The sequence below is a fragment of the Equus asinus genome, chromosome 10 (assembly GCF_041296235.1).
Source record: "Equus asinus isolate D_3611 breed Donkey chromosome 10, EquAss-T2T_v2, whole genome shotgun sequence".
Lineage (NCBI taxonomy): Eukaryota > Metazoa > Chordata > Mammalia > Perissodactyla > Equidae > Equus > Equus asinus.
Genome location: NC_091799.1, coordinates 76,142,727 through 76,161,173, shown reverse-complemented (window position 1 = coordinate 76,161,173; position 18,447 = coordinate 76,142,727). Strand labels below are relative to the sequence as shown.

Here is an 18,447-nt window from a genome sequence, read left to right as displayed (position 1 = left end):
GTAGAAGAAGATGGGCACAGATGTTGGCTCAGTGCCAGGCTTCCTCAGCAAAAAGAGGAGGACTGGCAGTAGGTAGCTCAGGACTACTCTTGCTCAAAAAAAAAGAAGCTGAAGCTTCCCACACCCCAGTTCCTTGGCTTCCTGGCACCGTAATCCACCATCCACTGTGGAGGCAGACAATGAAGGATATTCACCTGTGGATTCCCTTATCTCACCATCCTCCTTCCTACAAGCAGCCTCACAAGGCCAACCGCAGGCTGGTGGGAAGGCACGAACCAGCAAGGTCACATGCTTCCCCTCCTCTACCTAAAACCTTAAACAAAAACCCTACCTTTTTTCCTTTGAGCAAGTGGATCTGAGTTCTAACAAACTCCCATCTCCTTGTCTGGCGGTCTTTCCTTGTCATAAACCTGGTGTTCCCATTTTTATTTTGGTATCTTTCTTGTGTGTCAGGTAAAAGAACCTGTGTTTGGAGCCGGTAACATCCGGAGTTTGGGAAACCTCAGCTTGAGTCTGTAATCCACTATTTACTAGCTGTTTGACTTTGGGCAAATTAGTTATAGTACTTTTTTCATCCGTAAATTGATGATAATAACACTGACCTCATTGGGTTGTGGAAGGACTAAACACCAATGTATAATAGGTGATAAAACTGTTCATTATCTTTTTATCCTGTCCCTTCATTCATCACTAATTTTACATTGGAAATTCAGCTTTTAATCACCATTGGCCTTGGAGTGCCGCCATGATAGGCTGTCATACCTCAAAGTTGACACTTTCCAGATTGGCCGGAACACGGTATGGATTACTTGCTTTACTGCTTTTGACAGTTTTACATATTCCTCCAGTGAAAGAGTTAGCAAGGACTTCTCCTCTGGGCTCTCCTGCCAGAAAATGAAACCTAGAAACAAAGTAATTTTCAAGAATTCAATACATGTAGAGCAATCTTTAAAATTTACCTTACTTATATGAAAGAAATTCTTCTTTTAGACACTTTTGACTCATGACGAATGACTTGAAGGAAACCCCATTTTTTCTAGTCTATAGTGAAGCATCCAGAAAGGACTGGAAGCCAAAACTCAACCCTTTTGGCTCTGTTAGATTCTCCTTATTCCACTCACTTAATTGTTGTCGGCTTCCAACATGAAATAAAATTTGAGTTTATAATTATTTCATGACTTACAAAGCCAGTGCAAACTTTGGAAGCAGATTATGAAATAAATGATCACATAGTTAATGCCATTCTGGGTCCGCTTCCTTTCTGTATGGTACAATAAAGGAATTCTCACAGAGAGTTAATAATGAGATAGTAATAGCAATATTTTAATAGAATGGTAATAATATTACTATTGCTTTATTAGTAACTGTAATAATATTTAAAATTTATTTAACAAACGCTTACATACTATTACTATAAGTCAAGCACTGCTTGACCTATATTTAATATTTATTATATTTATTTAATATTCATTATAACCATGTGATGTAGGCATAATTATTATACCTATTTTGCAAAGGAGGAAGTTGAAGCACACAGAGATTAATTAGCTTTCACAAACCAAGTATTTAAGAAATTGTTTTGTGGTAGATGAAAAACTTCACCAGGGTGCTAATAGTTTTCCAAATTCTTATAGGTATTTTTGTTCTGTGAAAAAAGGAAGTTTTTTTGACAAAAATTTTGGTAATATTGGATTACATGTGATGAGATAATGGAAAATATATCTAACGGTCCCTGCTCCCAGTTCCTGGCACAGAGTTCCTAAAATTCTTGTAATTTCCTGAGTGAGAAGAGCACCAGCAGCATCTTTTGTTCTAATATTGGTCTTGAACCCTAGTTCCTGCCACAGGGCTCCTAAATCCATTGGAATTTCCTGAGTGATAGCAGTGTCTTTTGTTGCAATGAGGTGACTTTTGGTGGGCTCCTGGATAACGGTGGGTCGCCAGAAAGACCAAGCCATGATTAGAAGCTTGGCTTTTGCAGCTCCACCCTCCATTCTCCAGAGAAGGGAGAGGGCTGGAAATGGAGTTAATGATCCATCATGCTTACATGATGAAGCCTCCATAAAAATCCCAAAAGTACGGGTTTCAAAGAGCTTCCGGGTTGGTGAACACACGGAGGTGCTGGGAGAGTAGTGCTCTGAGAGAGGGCATGGAAGCTTCACGCCCCTTCTCACATATTTTGCCCTACTCACCTCTTCTATCTGGATATTCATCTGAATCTTTTATCATATCCTTTGATAATAAACAGGTAAATAGTAGCTAAACTGTTTTACTGAGTTCTGTGAGCCACTCTCAGCAAATTAGTCAAACCCAAGGAGTGAGTTGTTAGAACATCTGGTATGTCAGAAGCACAGGTGACAACCTGGACTTGAGCGTGGCATCTGAAGTAGGGGGCACAGTCTTCTTAGACTGGGCCCTTAACCTGCAGGATCTGACACTGTGCCCAGGTAGATAGTGTCAGAATTAAGTTAAATTGTAGGACACCCAGCTGGTGTCAGAGAGAATTGCTTGGTGGGAGAAAACCTCACACATCTGGTGTCAGAAGTGTCATGAGTATGGTAGTAGTGTGAGAGTAAAAGAGGCACACAGGAGGAGAATTTGTATGCGAGTTACATCTCAATAAAGCTGTTAAAAAAAGAAGTGATTCCTGTGGGTTCTGTAAGAACCTCATACTCAGCTGCAAGCATAATTTGAGGTTCATTCGCATCCATATTTGAGTTTGTATCAATAGGTATCTTAGGGACGAAGTATGAGAAGCTGGTCTGGGAAGAACTTTCTAAACTGCTTAAGTTAGCGCAACAGACACGTGTTCAAGACTCATTCATTTTTGTTTTCCGAGTTAACTGGGATCAATGAGAGAAAAAAGAACTGTTGAACTCAGACTACCATATGCTGTGTACTTATTGTGTTTGTCACAAACAAGAAAGGGCTTGAGAAAAATGGGTCCCAGGTCGTAAGGAATCTGTGAAGGTAGCAGCTGCTTGCAGAGAGCCTGAAGACAGGATTTTTGTGCACGTGGCTCTATCAGAGCATGCCTGAGGACTCTTTTAGGTGTTAAGTAAACTATGCAGCAATTTTCAGCTCTATTCTTTCTCCTTCTGTCTGTGGTATTGAAATTGACTTTAAATATTTTGGTGTTTCAAATACATCAAGGCCTTTAATATTTTAGGTTTCTAAGTTGCTTTTATCTAATTTGACATTATGTGTCATATCTTGTAACTTTTTGAATTTAATAAAAAATTATATATATAAAAATATGCATTTGTGTGCATGTATGTATGTGTGTGTGTGTGTGAGTGCGTGTGTATGCATTTGTACCTTAGCTGAGCCTGAGAAAAAACAAACAGTATGTTATTATTGCCTGATTCTTCCTTCAAGTTTTAGACCCGGTGACTGATGTTGGCAAGGTAGGAAAGTTGGTACGTCTTGTTAAATTCTTTCTTGGAGAGATGCCATTTAAAAAGAGGTGCAGCCACCCAGGAAGCTATCTTTTGTGGGTAGACATGTGTAGGAGAGGGGCAGAGATTCTGAGGCCAGCAGATTAGAAAGAGATTCCAGTAAGCAGTTCTCAAAACTCCCAGTCCCTGGGGAGGCAAGCAGAGGACTGGCTGTCCTGGAGCCAGCAGGTTTTGCTCATTTCTGAGAATCCTTGGAACAACAGCTCTGGTTGGCAGAGGGCCACATGGTCCTTCTGCCAAAGTACACACAGCATGTGGTCCTCCCCATCTGCAACTCTAGAGTCTAGACCAACTGAACAAGAGGTGAGTTTGGAATGTCACCCCTCATCAATCAGAACATTAGAAAATGTGATTATCAGTGGGAGTTTTTGGCTGAGGTTTTCTTTCCGGGGAAGAAAAAAGAAGGAAACCATTTCTGCACGTTGATAAGATGTTGTTGAAACACCCTCCTTGAAATCAACTCTAATAGGAATTCTTAGGGCAGAACTTCAAATCGGTTCGTAGCTATCCAATATACATATAAGGAAGCAGCAGCCCAGAGACATTCAATGACATGGTTATGATATAGTGAGTTAGTGCAGAACTGTGGCTAAAGTCTGACTCCCCTTCCTTCCAGACTAATGGCTGTTCCATTTTACTGCTGTCCTTGAGTTTGTCCTTGAGTTTCTGGTTTTTATTCTAATCAAAAGAGATTGTATTTGCAACTGTTGCTGTTTGTCTTTTGTGCCCCAAGGTTTCATATTATGCGAGCCTGGCAGCATAAGTGAAGACTTAAAAAAGTCCAATGCAAAGCAATAAAAGCCTATAGCAAACTACTTGCTTTGTGCCCAAAAATTGAAGGGAGAATTCTTAACCATGGGAACAGGAGAGTACAGGAGATTATCTTTACGGATTTTTCTTATGCTTCCAACTAAGGCTAAGCTCTTCTGTGTTCATTGACTTCTCTTATATTTCCTAAAGTTTTCTAAGACATTGGCTCAGTCTAATGATCTTAGAATCCTTTGTCAAACCTCCAATGTCCTCACGATCTACAATAGGAACATTAGAATTTCTGAGCACTATTCAAAGATTGAGAGGGTTGTGTGGTCTACCAAGGTTTCTTCCAGTATGTTTCCATTTCTTAAGCAGATGTAGTCCTGAATCATAATGAGATGGTGGAAATAACCTGGGTTTTGAAGTCTGGATTCGAATCTTGGTTCTACCTTTTACTAGTTGGTAGATTTGGACAGGTTATTTAAGCTTCCTGAAGCTCAGTTTCCTGGTTTGTAAGTTGAGCGAGTAGAACTCAAGGGTAACACAGGTCTGACCTTCTGCCTTTAAACTGTACCGGAGTACCCATGCATCACACAGGCCATGTGAGAGGAAGCTCGGACCCCCAGCCATGGTCACTTTACTTCTTGCTCTCTTACCTTTTCACACCATTGTTTTTTTTTTATCACCCTCTTTTCTTGTTTGCCTAACTCCTTTCCTTCTGGCTTTGTCTCCCATTGTTAATTCAGAGCTTGCCTCTCACACCTGAAGATGGTTTTGCTTCTTTAGTGTTTTGACTTTTAATAGAGTCACAAGCATACTTTTCTGATACCCTCGACCTCCATTATCAGTGAGAAACTGCACTTCTCTGAGTGGTTACTCACCCATTAAAGACCCAGTCCCAGGAATCCGCCCTAGTACCTCCCAGCTTGGCTGGCCTCCCACCACTTTACCCTCATCCACTCCAGAGCTGTCAGAAGGATATATGAGAATTAAAACAAACAATATTTATGAAGGGCCTGTAACATTGCTGGCTAAACTAAGTATGAAAGTGCTAAGTTCTTTTATTCCCTAGGGGTGAGGATCCTGGCCACATGCTGCCTTAACATGGTAGCCAAGTGTCAAAGACAGGGCTGGTGGAAGTAGTAAGAGGATAATGAGGAAGATGGACAACGATGTGTCTCATTGTTTCATTGCTGCTTCTGACTCATTAGATCCGAGATGCCGCTACTGCCCAAAACAATGAAAAGATATTACATACCCAGTGCCCATCAACTGGACACTAGGGATGGGATCATACTTCCGTGAGCATACTGCTTTTTTTCTCCCACAATTCCTTTCATCTGAGTTGTCTCCACAGTCATTTTCTCCATTGCATTCTAACTTGCTGGCAATGCAGCGGCCTGGTCAAGAAAAACAAACAACAAGATTGACAACAAATGGTCAGTTATGAAAGCAATTATTGATTTGAAACATGCAAGCTTTAAATTTCAAGAGAAACTTGAGAGCAAGTTTTCATTATTTTTGGTAAAGATTTAGGAAATATGGAAATAGAGTGAAAAACTGATATTTTCCCTTATTTTTTAGGATAAGAGTCATTATAGAATTATTCAATCCTCATTGTGCTTATTGTCTCAAGTAAGAGAAACAATTCTAGAATCCCATTTTCACTGCAGTAAGCTTATTGCAGAAATCATGTTCTGTAGGAGAAAATTAACAGTAGGTTCAGAATTTGTTTTGATTCAGGATAGCAGACTCAAGGTCACTGTTTTTATTCAAAAAACTATAATTTGACACCCACTCACAACCACAGGTACAAATAATACCATGGCTGAATCTCTAAAATTTTGTGTTGAGTGAAAGAAACCAGACACATAAGAGTCATGCCATGTGATTCCTTTAACTGATGTTAAAGAGCAAGAAGAGTGATTAACTGGAAAGAGAAAAGAAGGAACTTTTTAGGTTTACGGAAATTTTCTATATTAGGGGTTATTTACATGAGGGTATCCATTTGTCAAAATCAAATAGCACACTTATCTGTGTTTACCACATATAACTATACATCTTTTATTGTATATATTTACTATATATAATTATTGATCATGATTGTTTTACCACATATAATTTACTATATTTAACTATTTTTTGGACAAGTTAAATGCCTTGGTACTACAGCATTAGGTAGCAGGTTAAATGAGTAAATTTAGAAAATAGAACAAACTCCACATACTCAGATAATTCCCATCCTTTTTAAGCTTGCTGAATTTCATAAGGATCCTTGGAATCAGTGTGTACCCACATATTACGGAAACTGAAATGCCTTAGCTACTATGTACAGTGACAACCCCTCTCCTGTCCCTCAGCTTCTTGCCCATAATCAGAGATGCTAACATCTGTACCATTATGTACAGGTCTCACTGGCAATGGTTAAATATTTTACTCAAGATTATCTGGTTAACTATTTTAAGTTGTGATCAGCATCTCATTACAGCTATGCACGACTATTTTGAGCAACTAAAGTGCTTGGGGAGATTGGGTATTCTGTTGAATTAAAGGATTTTTATTAATAGAGAGTTCCCCAGAAAGCATTTGGTTTCAACTGTTTTAGTCAATAATCTTCACTAAGTAGAGTGTAATGAAAGTAATTAAGTCCTCCTTTGATTATTTAAAACCTTGCATTGTATCCAGACCATTCCTATAAGGAATTAGAGTTATGGGCACCACAATCAAACAAGACTGAAAATATAGAAGGAATTGAGTTTCTGTCAATCCAAGACATAATCTGAAAGATGCTCTGTTTTTGAAATAGCACATCTCTAGTTTTTTGTTTGTTTGCTTTTTTCAGGGCAGAACAGAATGGGTAATTTAGTTTGAAATAGAGATGTTTTTTTCTAAAGAATAAAAAAGAACAAATATTACATTTTTAAGAAGTTTTGAACCTGGCACTTACAAATTTAATCAAAAGCTAATTTTTGATATGATTATGCAAAAAAAAATCCCATTTTGTGAGTAGAGGAATACACATGCAGGGTACAGTTCTCACCAACCTAGCTTTGTGAATGGGTATCAGACATGTTAGAATACAAGAGATTCTATCCACTTGGTACTTCTAGGGGTATTGGAGAGGACCTATTAGCAAGGGTATGGATCAAAGCAGGAGGACACCCCTTGAGTAATGTTTATGAAAGTGTGGCAGGAGTGATACAGGTCTAACAGGGCATAGCTGAGAATGATTCCAGGCTAATGGAAACTCAATGAAATAGGAAGCACAGGGGAGAGAGACTGTTAGCCGTGAATACGTCCTATAGCAGAGAAGGAAAGGGAAAGCGGAAGGGCAGTTTGGATAGTGCAGGATTTGCAGAAGTCAGTGTGTTTTAGCCAGCACACACGTTTGTACATTTACAGCAGGAGCTATGTAATCATTTAGAAATTGTACGAGGTTTTCCTACTTACTTGAATTGATTTGTGTTACTGCAAGAGTTTATTATTTTTACTACCAGCTGCAAATTCTCTAGTCTTAATGCTTAAAATTGTGATTTTGAGAGAGCAGTTGGCATAGTGCATGGGGATTAATCTCATGGGTAATTCTCAAAGATCCATGTATACATTAAAATAATATATTTAGTCTTAGAGGACTCTGACTAGCAATCATGAGGGAGGAAAGGGAAGAGGGAAATGCTTTAGGATAGAGAGTTCTTTGTCAACTGAGGGCCAAACATCATCCTAAGTCAGACAAATGATGATCCATCCAACCTTTTATTCCCTTTGAGAGTGGCATTATTGGACGTTTTTAGAAGAGCACAGTAGCATATCACCTTCAGTGGAATATTTAACAACCAATAGGCCACGGTACAACCCAATGAGAATGGATGCCAACCACCGTGCCAGGGATTAACTAGTTAGTGGCTGGGTCCTGGGAAGGTCTAGGTATTCCTGGGGAAGGGATCCGGACAGCAGGGTAAGGGTCACTAAGAGAGCTCTAGGTAGCAATTGCTTACCAAACATTATTGATGCATTTCAGTAGTTGAGTTTTTTGTCACTTTCTGTGGGGATTTTGCTGATGAACTACAGATAAGCCATGCTTACACCACTAACTTTCCTGAAATCACTCATTATGAATTGACAGCCCATTGGTGTTTCTCAGGCCTTCTCAAACTTGTGAAGATTTTTGACCTAAACAAAGCTCTTTTGTAATAAATTTCACAGATTATTTAACCATTGAATAAAGGACTTCTTCCTGGTAATTTGCTCTAAAAACTATCCTTCAAGGTTCAAATAGTTTTATTTCAGTTCTAAATCTTTTTCTTAACATTCTAGATGTATTGCTTAGGTCTGTATTCCCCTCAGCTATTGCCATCAAGACTTTTCTCATATTCCCTCTTTTGTCAACTTGTGAATGACCTTATTCGTGTAGGCATGATGTATATCTCCCTTCCCACATCCCACACTCGTATCTCAGGTTTGGAGGAGCACAGAGGGAAAACCCTGACACCAACATTCCTATATGACATTCAGAAAAGATTGGAAAAGCTGAAGGGAGGAAGCAAGGAGTAAGAGGAGAAAAACATTAGATCCAAGGTCTGGGGTCAGTTTTCTATGGGATTCGAGATCTGCTATCTTATTATAAATATTTTACTTTTCAATGTATTCCAGACTACACAGAAATGGTATGGATTTTATTCATCTTAGCTCTGCTTTTATGTTAACTTCAAATTGACTGTTTAGATAAGAAGTCAGTGAACTATGGCTGATGGGCTAAAACTGACCTGCTGCCTGTTTTCATAAATAAAGTTCAAATGGAACTCAGCCGTGCTCATTTGTTTATACACTGTCTACGGGAGCTTTGATGCTACATTGCAAGAGTTGAGTAGTTGCAACATAGACTGCATGGCTTACAAAGCCTAAAATATTTACCATCTGGACCTTTACTGAAAAAACTTACAGAAACATGATCTAGACTGTTCAAAATGATGGCCTTCAAGAGCTATTAAGAGGCAAGAGAATACATATGATTAAGCAGTATATTCAAGATTTGATCATAATCTAATGATACTTAAATATCAGAATTTATGAATTTGAATGAGTATTGGACTTGGGAATGTTGCCACTGTTTAAATCATTTTCAATCTTCTCTTTTGAAATTACCTTTGGAACCATTTGATGGACCCTGAAGAAAATTTGTTAGATCATCTCTAGTCATCCCCCTGACATAGTATCTTAATATTTTATTTTAATAAATTATATTGAAAATCTTTTTAATCCATCCTTCCTTTTCAATTGCTTATTCTGATTATAGGTTTATGCATATTAATAGCCAATTTCTAAAAGTAGCCGCCTACTCGTCCTTTTCTTTCTCCTCTTCTCTCCTCCTCTTGCTTTGTAGCAGTGTGGGGACTTGGGCACCAATACTTGATGAGCAAATGAACCAGGTAACTGGTTAAGATGATTATAGTTTGACAGCTATAATTTCACACATAAATACCTTGGTAATTGGTAGCATAACACCCCCGTCTCCCCATGCTTAAAATAAGGTGGGACTTCTCTATCATGGCTTTTATTGGTAGTCAGTTGGAATAACTCTATTTAGTCAAGTCGTTTTTAATAGAGGCTGAACATTTTCCAAAAGTACATTACCACTGTCACAGCGGAATTTATTCTTGCAGTCAATCTCTTCGATTTTGCAGAGCTTGGACGGAATGCATGGTCGAAAGGTCATCAGGGGCTCCGAACATGGTTGTCCCCCAAACTGACTGGGTTGCAAAATGGATCTAACCTTAAACTGAAGGGAAAGGAGAGAAAGGTGAGTCACGGTCAAAGCCAAAACGTATCTGAGAAAACTTGGCTTCTCAATCACAGTAGTGATTTTTCCTAAGTGGTGTTTCCTAAATTAACTAATGACTTTTCCAATTCCATTATTGTGTGTGCTTACGGAAGTCATCACTTCTCTGAGCCTCAGTTTTCCAAACTGTACACTAAAGAAGCGGGGTAAAAAGGATTTCTAAGACTTCTAACTCTGAAATCATATGAAAATAAATAGAATCAAAATTAAATGCAGAAATATTTACTGAGAGTGTCCCGAGTACAGTAAATTCTTCCAGGTAATAACAATGGCTCTTCTATATCTCAAGGAGAGTGTGAAGTGATAAATGTGAAAGGATGTGGGGGTTCTTTTGCATAAGGAAGTCACCATGGAAACCAAGGTCGACACATTCTTAACAGCTGAAAAGAGTGAATAGTAAAAGAGTCAGGGAATGATAGAAATATGATAGGATTAAAAAGTACTGACTTTAAAATCAGAAAAATCTAAGTTCAAAATGTAGCTCCTCAGTGCTATATTCTTGGGCAGATTGCTTAACACCTAACGAGCTATGACATCCTCACCTGAAAAATGGGTAGAAAAACACAATGTGATGTGAAGTTTGAATCAGGTGATGTATGTAAAGGGCCTACAAAAATTTCCCTCAGAGATGGAGTGCTCCACAAATAAGTTTCTTTTTCTTCCCTGATGTGTGAATTCTCAGCACCTGCCCTGACTGGAGTCCACATGGGCCACCGCCCTTACAGGAATGAACTTGAGGTGGGTAAATAGTGCAGCTGGGAACAGTAAACAAATTGAGGGACTTTCCCCCAGGGAGAGGGCAACTGGAGGAAGGGCCAGGAGTCAGGCTGTGGATTGACATCCCTCATTTCCATCTGATTTTAAAGCTTGGACTGAAATCTCCATTGTCTAGCCCTTACTTGTGCTTTCTCAGCTCTCAGAGAGCACAGGCAGTGGAACTCAGAGCTGGGCAGGTGCAATACCAGTACTGGGGACAGAATTTCCTTTAGTTGGTTGCAGGACAGGAAAACATGTAAAATGAATCCTCCCCCACAACTCTCCAAAATTGTTAAATGGAATTTTCTCTCAATGGAAGCTAGGACAGTTTGTTTTCAGAAATTGAAAAAATTCAGCATTTCTGTGATTATTGAGCCTGTCAGGGAACGCAAGCCATTTTATTGTGATTCAGATTTCCTGAATATGCCCATATGGCCCTTACCTGTTTTTCAACACAAGGATCACAATCTGACCAAGGTCCGTAATCTCCCAGGAGGCAGTTGATAGGACAAGTTTGCCAGTTACATTCTCTGGTCTCCTGCTTGGTGCAAAGCTGGTCACAAGAGTTATCCAGATAGTACTGATCTATTACTATTTGTCTATAACAGTAAGGAAAAAACTACTTAGAATGAGTGAATTCACTGGGACTCCAGCCCCATAGGAAAAATATTGTCGAGCATTAACTACAGTGAATAAAAGAAAAGAAGGTTTTCATGGAAAATCAGGCAGGTTGGCATGTGTGCAGTTCTTACCACTCAGCAGAACTCAGGATTGGGTGCATAATTTGTGGGGCCCAGTGCAAAATGAAAATGGGGGGCGTCTTACTCAAACATTATTAAGAATTTCTAGACAGTGATGGCAGAGCGTTAAGCCAAGCGCAGAGCTCTTCTAGGTGTGGGGTCCTGTGCTACTGACAGGTCACACATCCATGAAGCTGGCCCTGATGGAATTCCTGGAAGGGACTGGATAGGAAAGAAAAGAGAAGAAAGTTCCTGCAAATTGCTTAAAAGATGATAACACAATGTGATAAGTATAATGATTGAGATGGAGTCAGAGTGCTGTGGGGCCAAAGATTCAAACAGAAAATGACATGAGAGAGAGATCTTGAAAAATTCATATGAATTCTTCAGGCAACAAAGGAAAGGCTATGTGGAGGGAACAGCATATGCAACAGTTGAAGATGGAGGAGCCTGACGTGTCCACGGAGGAGCTTGTGCGATGGGCCTGAGGAGTGCGTGGTTGAGAGGGACTGGATATTTGTTGCACTTTATTTGGTAGGCAGTAGAGAGCTACTGAGGGACATTTGAGTAGGGGAGTATTATAAACAAACCTGTTTTTACATACTTAGTGAATGGTTTATTGGGGAAGTCAGTGGGTGATTTTAACAAGACTCACACTACATAGGCAAAAATAGTTTTCTAAAATAGGTCTCTAAAAAGTGCTATAATGGTTAAAACACATTAAATATATGTCTTTCTCCCCCATGTCATGTGAGCATCTCCATGGACCAGAAACATCTAACAGATTTAAAGAAACCGATTTAAAGAAATGTGGGGGACAAGTAGTCTGAATTGGTGAAAAGACTGAATTATTAAATGCCATCAAGTAAACATAGTTTTCTTGCCTTCTTGTGCATGCCAACAATCAAGCTAATAGCTAGCAGTGCCGCTCAATTGAGGTTCCGTTAGACTCGGTTTAATAAGTAGAAAATTCTCTATAATGAACTCACTAACTGCAGGCAAGCAGAGTTATATGCTGATTGAAAAAAAGCTTGAGTGGTGAGTCTAAGTAAGTTAAATAGTCAACTGAAAATATTACACAGATTCCTAATTAAGTTTTTTTGAAACTCCTCAATTTTATGGAGAGAACAAAAGTAGACTTCATTTCAACCTTATATGGAAAAGACCTCAAATTCCATCCAAATTCACGAGTTCTCACTTTAAGATATTGTTTTTGTCCCCATTGCTTAGAGTGGCATTTTTGATATTGCTAACTCTGTCCTCCAGGGTACCCAGGGCACAAAGGAAAGCTACATAGCTCACACTCACCTCCATCTGCTCTGGGTTCCAGAATTGCAGGTCTTTGAGCAGCTAGACCACTGAGTCCATGGGTAATGATCACAGAAACAGGCCTGGCTCTTGTCAATCAGAGCACTCAGCAGGATGAAATACAGGATGGAGTGTCTGGCCATGCCTTGAGAGCCCCCAGGCCCTGAGGAGGAAGGATGTAATACATATCCAACCTTATCGGGGTAAAACTTTACAAGTCATTTTCAGTTACAGACTCGAATATGATCTTAGAAAACATCAACATCTCCCTGCCTTCCTTAAGGCAAGTTAACACCTATAAATTCACATGCTCATGAGTACAAATCCTATTTCTTAGGGTGGATATTCCCATAGTTACAACTTCCAGGACTAGTAAATTTCTCTGAACTGTTAGTGATAGACTGTAAGACAAAATATGTAGTGTATGTTTGTATCCTATTTCATTCCAAAATGGAAATTCTTATATAATCTTATACTTTTCAAAACAGCTGCTCATTTTCTGTGGGTAGTACCCTCAAGTACCTTTCAACTTTTATACTTTTCCGGGACTGAGGAAGGAGTTTGGACCATTCCTCTGGAAGCTTTATTTAGTTTCCCGGCATCCTGGAAACCTGCTAAAGAGAGAGTTCACTGTCCAACTGTCTCTACGTATAGGGTCACAGAAATCAGAGCTGGAATGGATCTTTGAAGCTTCCAGGTTAAGCTCCCTCATTTTATGGATGATGAAACTGAGGCTTAGGGAGGTGCGGGAATGGTGAGGCTACATGTCAAGTAAGAGCCGAAGACTCCACCTTCTTGGATGAGGTGCGTGGCTGCATTGAATTTCTAATAACACCAATAATTGTGTTACTGGCTCATCTGGATGCCTAGAGCTCCACCACCCAGGCCACAAGAGCATTTATCCAGCTGTGGCTGCGTGCTAGAGAAAACTTTGACCAGTGATTTCCAACGGTGTGCTGTGGAACCTTGAGGATCTGTGAATTATTGAAAGGAATTTTCAAAACCATCTCTGCCTCCCAATATTGTTATTTTGATCTTTACATCTCTAACAAAATATACAACATGGCTAGATAATATAGAAAATGCTGCTGTAATTAATATTTAATTTTTATTTAAAGAAGTAAAATGCATTCATCTAATTTCTCTCTGTCTCAGTTTTATTATCTATAAAATAGGAATAATACTTTTACCTTCTTCATAAGGCTTTTGTTAGGATTCAGTGAGAAAATTCATGTAAAGTGCTTAGAATAACCATTGGCATAAAATCATACCTCAATAAATATTAGCTTTCAAATTAGCAATAACACTTAAAAATGTTACAAATTTAATTGTAGCTGTTAGTCATGCATTTTTCAAAATTAGGGGCTCCTCAAATTACAACAAGCATCACGTGAAGATAGAAAATATATTTTGATGTTAAGTAAGGTTATTCATAGTGAAAATGATTTAGAAATATGTCCTTAGTCGCTTTTCATCTCACAAATAAAATAGGATCTCTGACCATCTTATCTGAAATTGTAATTCCCACCAGTTTCCTATCTCCTTCACTGCTTTATTTTTTCTGTTATATATCTCCCCCTAATGTATAAACTAAGTTTAAATAAATAGCTCCTCTTTCTTTTCTCTTCTTTCACTAGAATGTAAACACCATGGCAGTTAATCTTTTTTTGTCCATTTTGTTTATTTCAGCATTTAGGAGAATGAGAGCAAGCATCGTATATAATGAATAAGTATTGTTGAACTGGTGGAGTGTAGGACACTGTTTAGAAATGGGTTTTAATGAAATCTGAATAGTGTAATTTGGGTCCATCATTACGGCCACTTCTGCAATACTATTTTTTTTTTTTTTAAGGATTGGCACAACTGTTGCCAATCTTTTTTTTCTTTTTTCTGCTCTATCTCCCCAAACCGCCCCCGTACGCAGTTGTATATCTTAGTTGCAGGTCCTTCTAGTTGTGGGATGTGGGACGCCGCCGCAACGTGGCCTGACGAGCGGTGCCATGTCTGCGCCCAGGATCCGAACCCTGGACCACTGCAGCGGAGCACGCGAAATTAACCACTCAGCCACGGAGCCGGCCCTGTAATACTATTCTTAAAATTTCTGTCAGATTAAGGATATTTTCTAGACTTTTGGGAAATGAACTCATCTGTTCAATTGTTATGCATCATTTTAGCAAGAGTGATAGTTTGCAGTATAGCTGGTTTAGCTTTAGTTAGTTGTAATAGTTGATTGAAATAAAAAACTAGGCCTCTTGAGATACAGATTTACTTTTAAAACACTTGTAATTTGTTTAGTCAGTACACTTCTTATTTATTTGATAACATTTGTTGTGTTCTAAAATATACAGTGGACCAGCCCAGTGGCGCAGCAGTTAAGATTGCACGTTCCACTTCTCGGCAGCCCAGGGTTCTCCGGTTCAGATCCCGGGTGCGGACATGGCACCGCTTGGCAAGCACCATGCTGTGGTAGGCATCCCACATATAAAGTAGAGGAAGATGGGCATGGATGTTAGCTCAGGGCGAGTCTTCCTCAGCAAAAAAGAGGAGGATTGGCAGTAGTTAGCTCAGGGCTAATCTTCCTCAAAAAAAAGAAAAAAATATATAGAAATCTATAATGAAGAAAATTAAGATGGCTTATAATGTAACCACCCAGAAAACTTCTATTGACATTCAAAAAATACAAATAATGTTCCCATATTTGGAAATTTTAAACAGAACAGAAAGAAAAACATAAGGCCTGAGTTCTCTTCCACCTGTAGCCAGAACCTCTCCCCACACATAATCACTGTTTTCTCTTTTTATAGGTAACCAAAAGAGGGAAAATTCTCCCATACATCACCTTACACAGACACATGCATGCATGTGGTTTAAATACACACGAAAAAGAGGAGCCATGATGTATGCTATTCTGTACTTTGCTTTCTTCTCTCCAGAGTGTACATTGAAGATCTTTCCATATTAATATATGCATATCTACTTTATTCTTTTTAATGGCTGCATAATTTTAGACCATATGGATGTATCATATTGGATTTAACCATTATCCTATTTGCAGACATTTAGTATAGACACACCCTGCAATAAACATCTTTGTATTACATCCTAGCATGCTTTTGTAGTATATCCATTGGACCAATGGGTGTATTCCTAACAATAGAATGGCTCAGTCAAATGATATGAAATTTAAGATATTGATAGATATGCCAAATTGCCCTAACGAATGTCTCAGAGGGTGAGTTTCTGATCATATTTTAATGTGGTCATTTACGTTTCTCAGTTGTGATGAAAGGATATTTCAGTAAAAAAAAAAAACTGGATTCATCATTTTATAAATCTTCACTCAAGCCAAGAGTTTGAAATCAGATATAAGAACTGTTTCTCCAATATGCTCAGAAATTAGAACATTTCTTCTTAATAAATCAGTAAGCTTTCTGAACTCTCCTACAAGCTCAGAGAAAAATGCTAGAATAAAAGCGACCAAATCCATTGACATATGGCTGAATGCGTCCTTCAATTTAAAATGGAATCAACACACGTTTGAGTATCTATTGTGTGCTGCTAGGCGTTGAGTGAAATACAAAGAAATAGAATCCATTATCACTGTCTGCAGAGGGTAGACGGCAACTGAAGATGCTTCTTAGGCTTTTTATCCAAACTTTCTTATCCAACTCATAGACAAGCTACTACAGCCCTAGGCTATTTCAATCATAAAAATCAGAGGCTCCTTTAAAGATTGCTGAGCTTGTCTACTGATTTTAGTTCACTGATAAGTAACTTACCTTTCCTGGTTTTCCTCAACAGCATAGAACCACAGGACATTGGGACAAGACTGTCCAGACAAAATTTAGGCAATGATCAGACAGAATAGTGTGAATCCTAATCATCAGACTCAAGTCCAGACTGGGTGGTTTTTCGCTGGCTTTGGGGCCCTTGGAAGCCAAGGCTCCTAGACAATGTGAAGTCTCCCCGTTAACTGCTAGACAGACCACCACCCCATCCCCCCACCTCCAAATTGGGATCTTCTTATACACAAACCACTTCAACAAAGAAACCTAAACAGAGGGGTTTTTATTGTTGTTTATTTATTTGTTTTTTCTTATTAGATTTTAAACAGATAGCTATCTTCCAGAATAATTCCTTCAATTGTAGGCAAAACAGATTCTTAGAGCATTTTGTGGAATCAGCATGTAAATGAATGGGAGAAGTTGAATTACCAGAGATTACCAGTTCTCAGTTCTCAGCAGACACTATCTGTTTTAACTTCCAAAGCTTGGAAAGTATATGTGGTTTTTATTCCAATTCTCATCAAAAACTGCAAGGACAGAATTCTTATAAAATATCCTGATCTCTTCTTTGACTATAACTGTTTTGAGGCAATTTGGAAAATGCTATAAATTAAGACGATAACATCAAAGCTTCTTATTTTAGGAGATGCTAATAAAAGAGCTAATTGGTACCTTTTCCTTTTATAACATTTTATTGTTACGAGGAAAAATTGTTTTATGTTAAAAGGATAATTTTCACTCAAATAAAGATAATTACTTCTCTATTTTTTTAATTTCCATGGCCCAGCATATAATATCAAATGGTTCCTTATTTATTCATTTCCAACATCTCTAGGCATTTTGGAGACATCTGAAATTACATGTGGGCATTCGACCCATTACCAAACAAACATGGAACAAAAGAATGTTCAGTGAATAGAGGAAGAAAGGAAAAACCTTCCACTGCAGTATCATGATAGAAGAGCAGCAATTCTGCAGTTTTTTTATATTTGCCATTCCCTCTTGAACTCTAAAAATCAGTGGGCCCATTGAAGATGGCTTTGTGAGCATTTAGAGAATTCTAGCATAGAGTGAAGTCCATCTTATTCTGACCTGTCACGTTTAGAAGTACTTGAGTCACATGAAAGATTTGTCCATAAAGCAGTTCGGCACATCTTACCCGACAGGTTCAGAGGATGCTCTAGTTTGACCCCAACTGCAGGTTCTTCCTTTCCGTCTCCTTGTAAATGTCTCGAATCCCTTATTTCTTATTGTTTTCTTCTTCGCATGCCCCAGAGGCTCAAGAAATGATATTTACCGTTGCTAGGACAGGCTGGGGAGCCCAGGCACATGACTGGTCCTTTGGCTAAAGGTTATGTTTGCTTTACTTCTAACTGTAGTTTAGCTCATAGAAAAACTTGATCTTAACAGGGTAGCTCTCTGGCAGGATATTTCTTTAAAAGACATAAACCTTTGGTTCTTTTGAGATTTTAGCAAAGTAGTTATTTCTTCTTTTAAAAGAAAGACAAAGAAATGGCTATAATCTGAGTTATGTATTTTAATGCAAGAAAGAGTAAGTTTGTTGGAAACACAATCTACAATTCTGAAATATTAAGGTTACAAATGAAATCATGATGTCACTCACCTTTAAACAGAGTTTGTGGTATCCGGAGAGCTAATCTGCAAATAGCTGTGGAAACAATAGGTATTCACAATGAAAAGAGTTTATATGAAAATCCAAACAAACTTTCTTTCGCTATTGCTAGCTAACACAAGACAATGCCATTATGTCCCAGAGACCCAACACCACCTAGAGTGTTGTCAAAATAAAC

General features: G+C 38.6%; 1 protein-coding gene across 4 annotated transcripts in view; it reads right to left on the bottom strand.

Annotated features, from left to right (window-relative positions):
* C6 (complement C6) overlaps positions 1–18,398 on the bottom strand; it is a 58,600-nt gene extending 40,202 nt beyond the window's left edge. The window contains exons 1-6 of one of the 4 annotated variants that reach the window (XM_014867418.3): positions 18,261–18,398; positions 12,852–13,014; positions 11,246–11,402; positions 9,843–9,987; positions 5,470–5,611; positions 763–901 (exon numbers count right to left, since the gene is read on the bottom strand). In XM_014867418.3, the coding sequence (XP_014722904.2) occupies positions 763–901; positions 5,470–5,611; positions 9,843–9,987; positions 11,246–11,402; positions 12,852–12,994 (726 nt within the window). In that variant the 5' untranslated portion in view covers positions 12,995–13,014; positions 18,261–18,398. Of the gene's footprint in view, positions 1–762; positions 902–5,469; positions 5,612–9,842; positions 9,988–11,245; positions 11,403–12,851; positions 13,015–16,630; positions 16,681–17,795; positions 17,934–18,260 lie in introns of those variants that run through there. The other 3 variants (XM_014867417.3, XM_070519713.1, XM_070519714.1) reach the window with 3 other exon arrangements.
* Between the last annotated feature and the right edge of the window lie 49 nt (positions 18,399–18,447).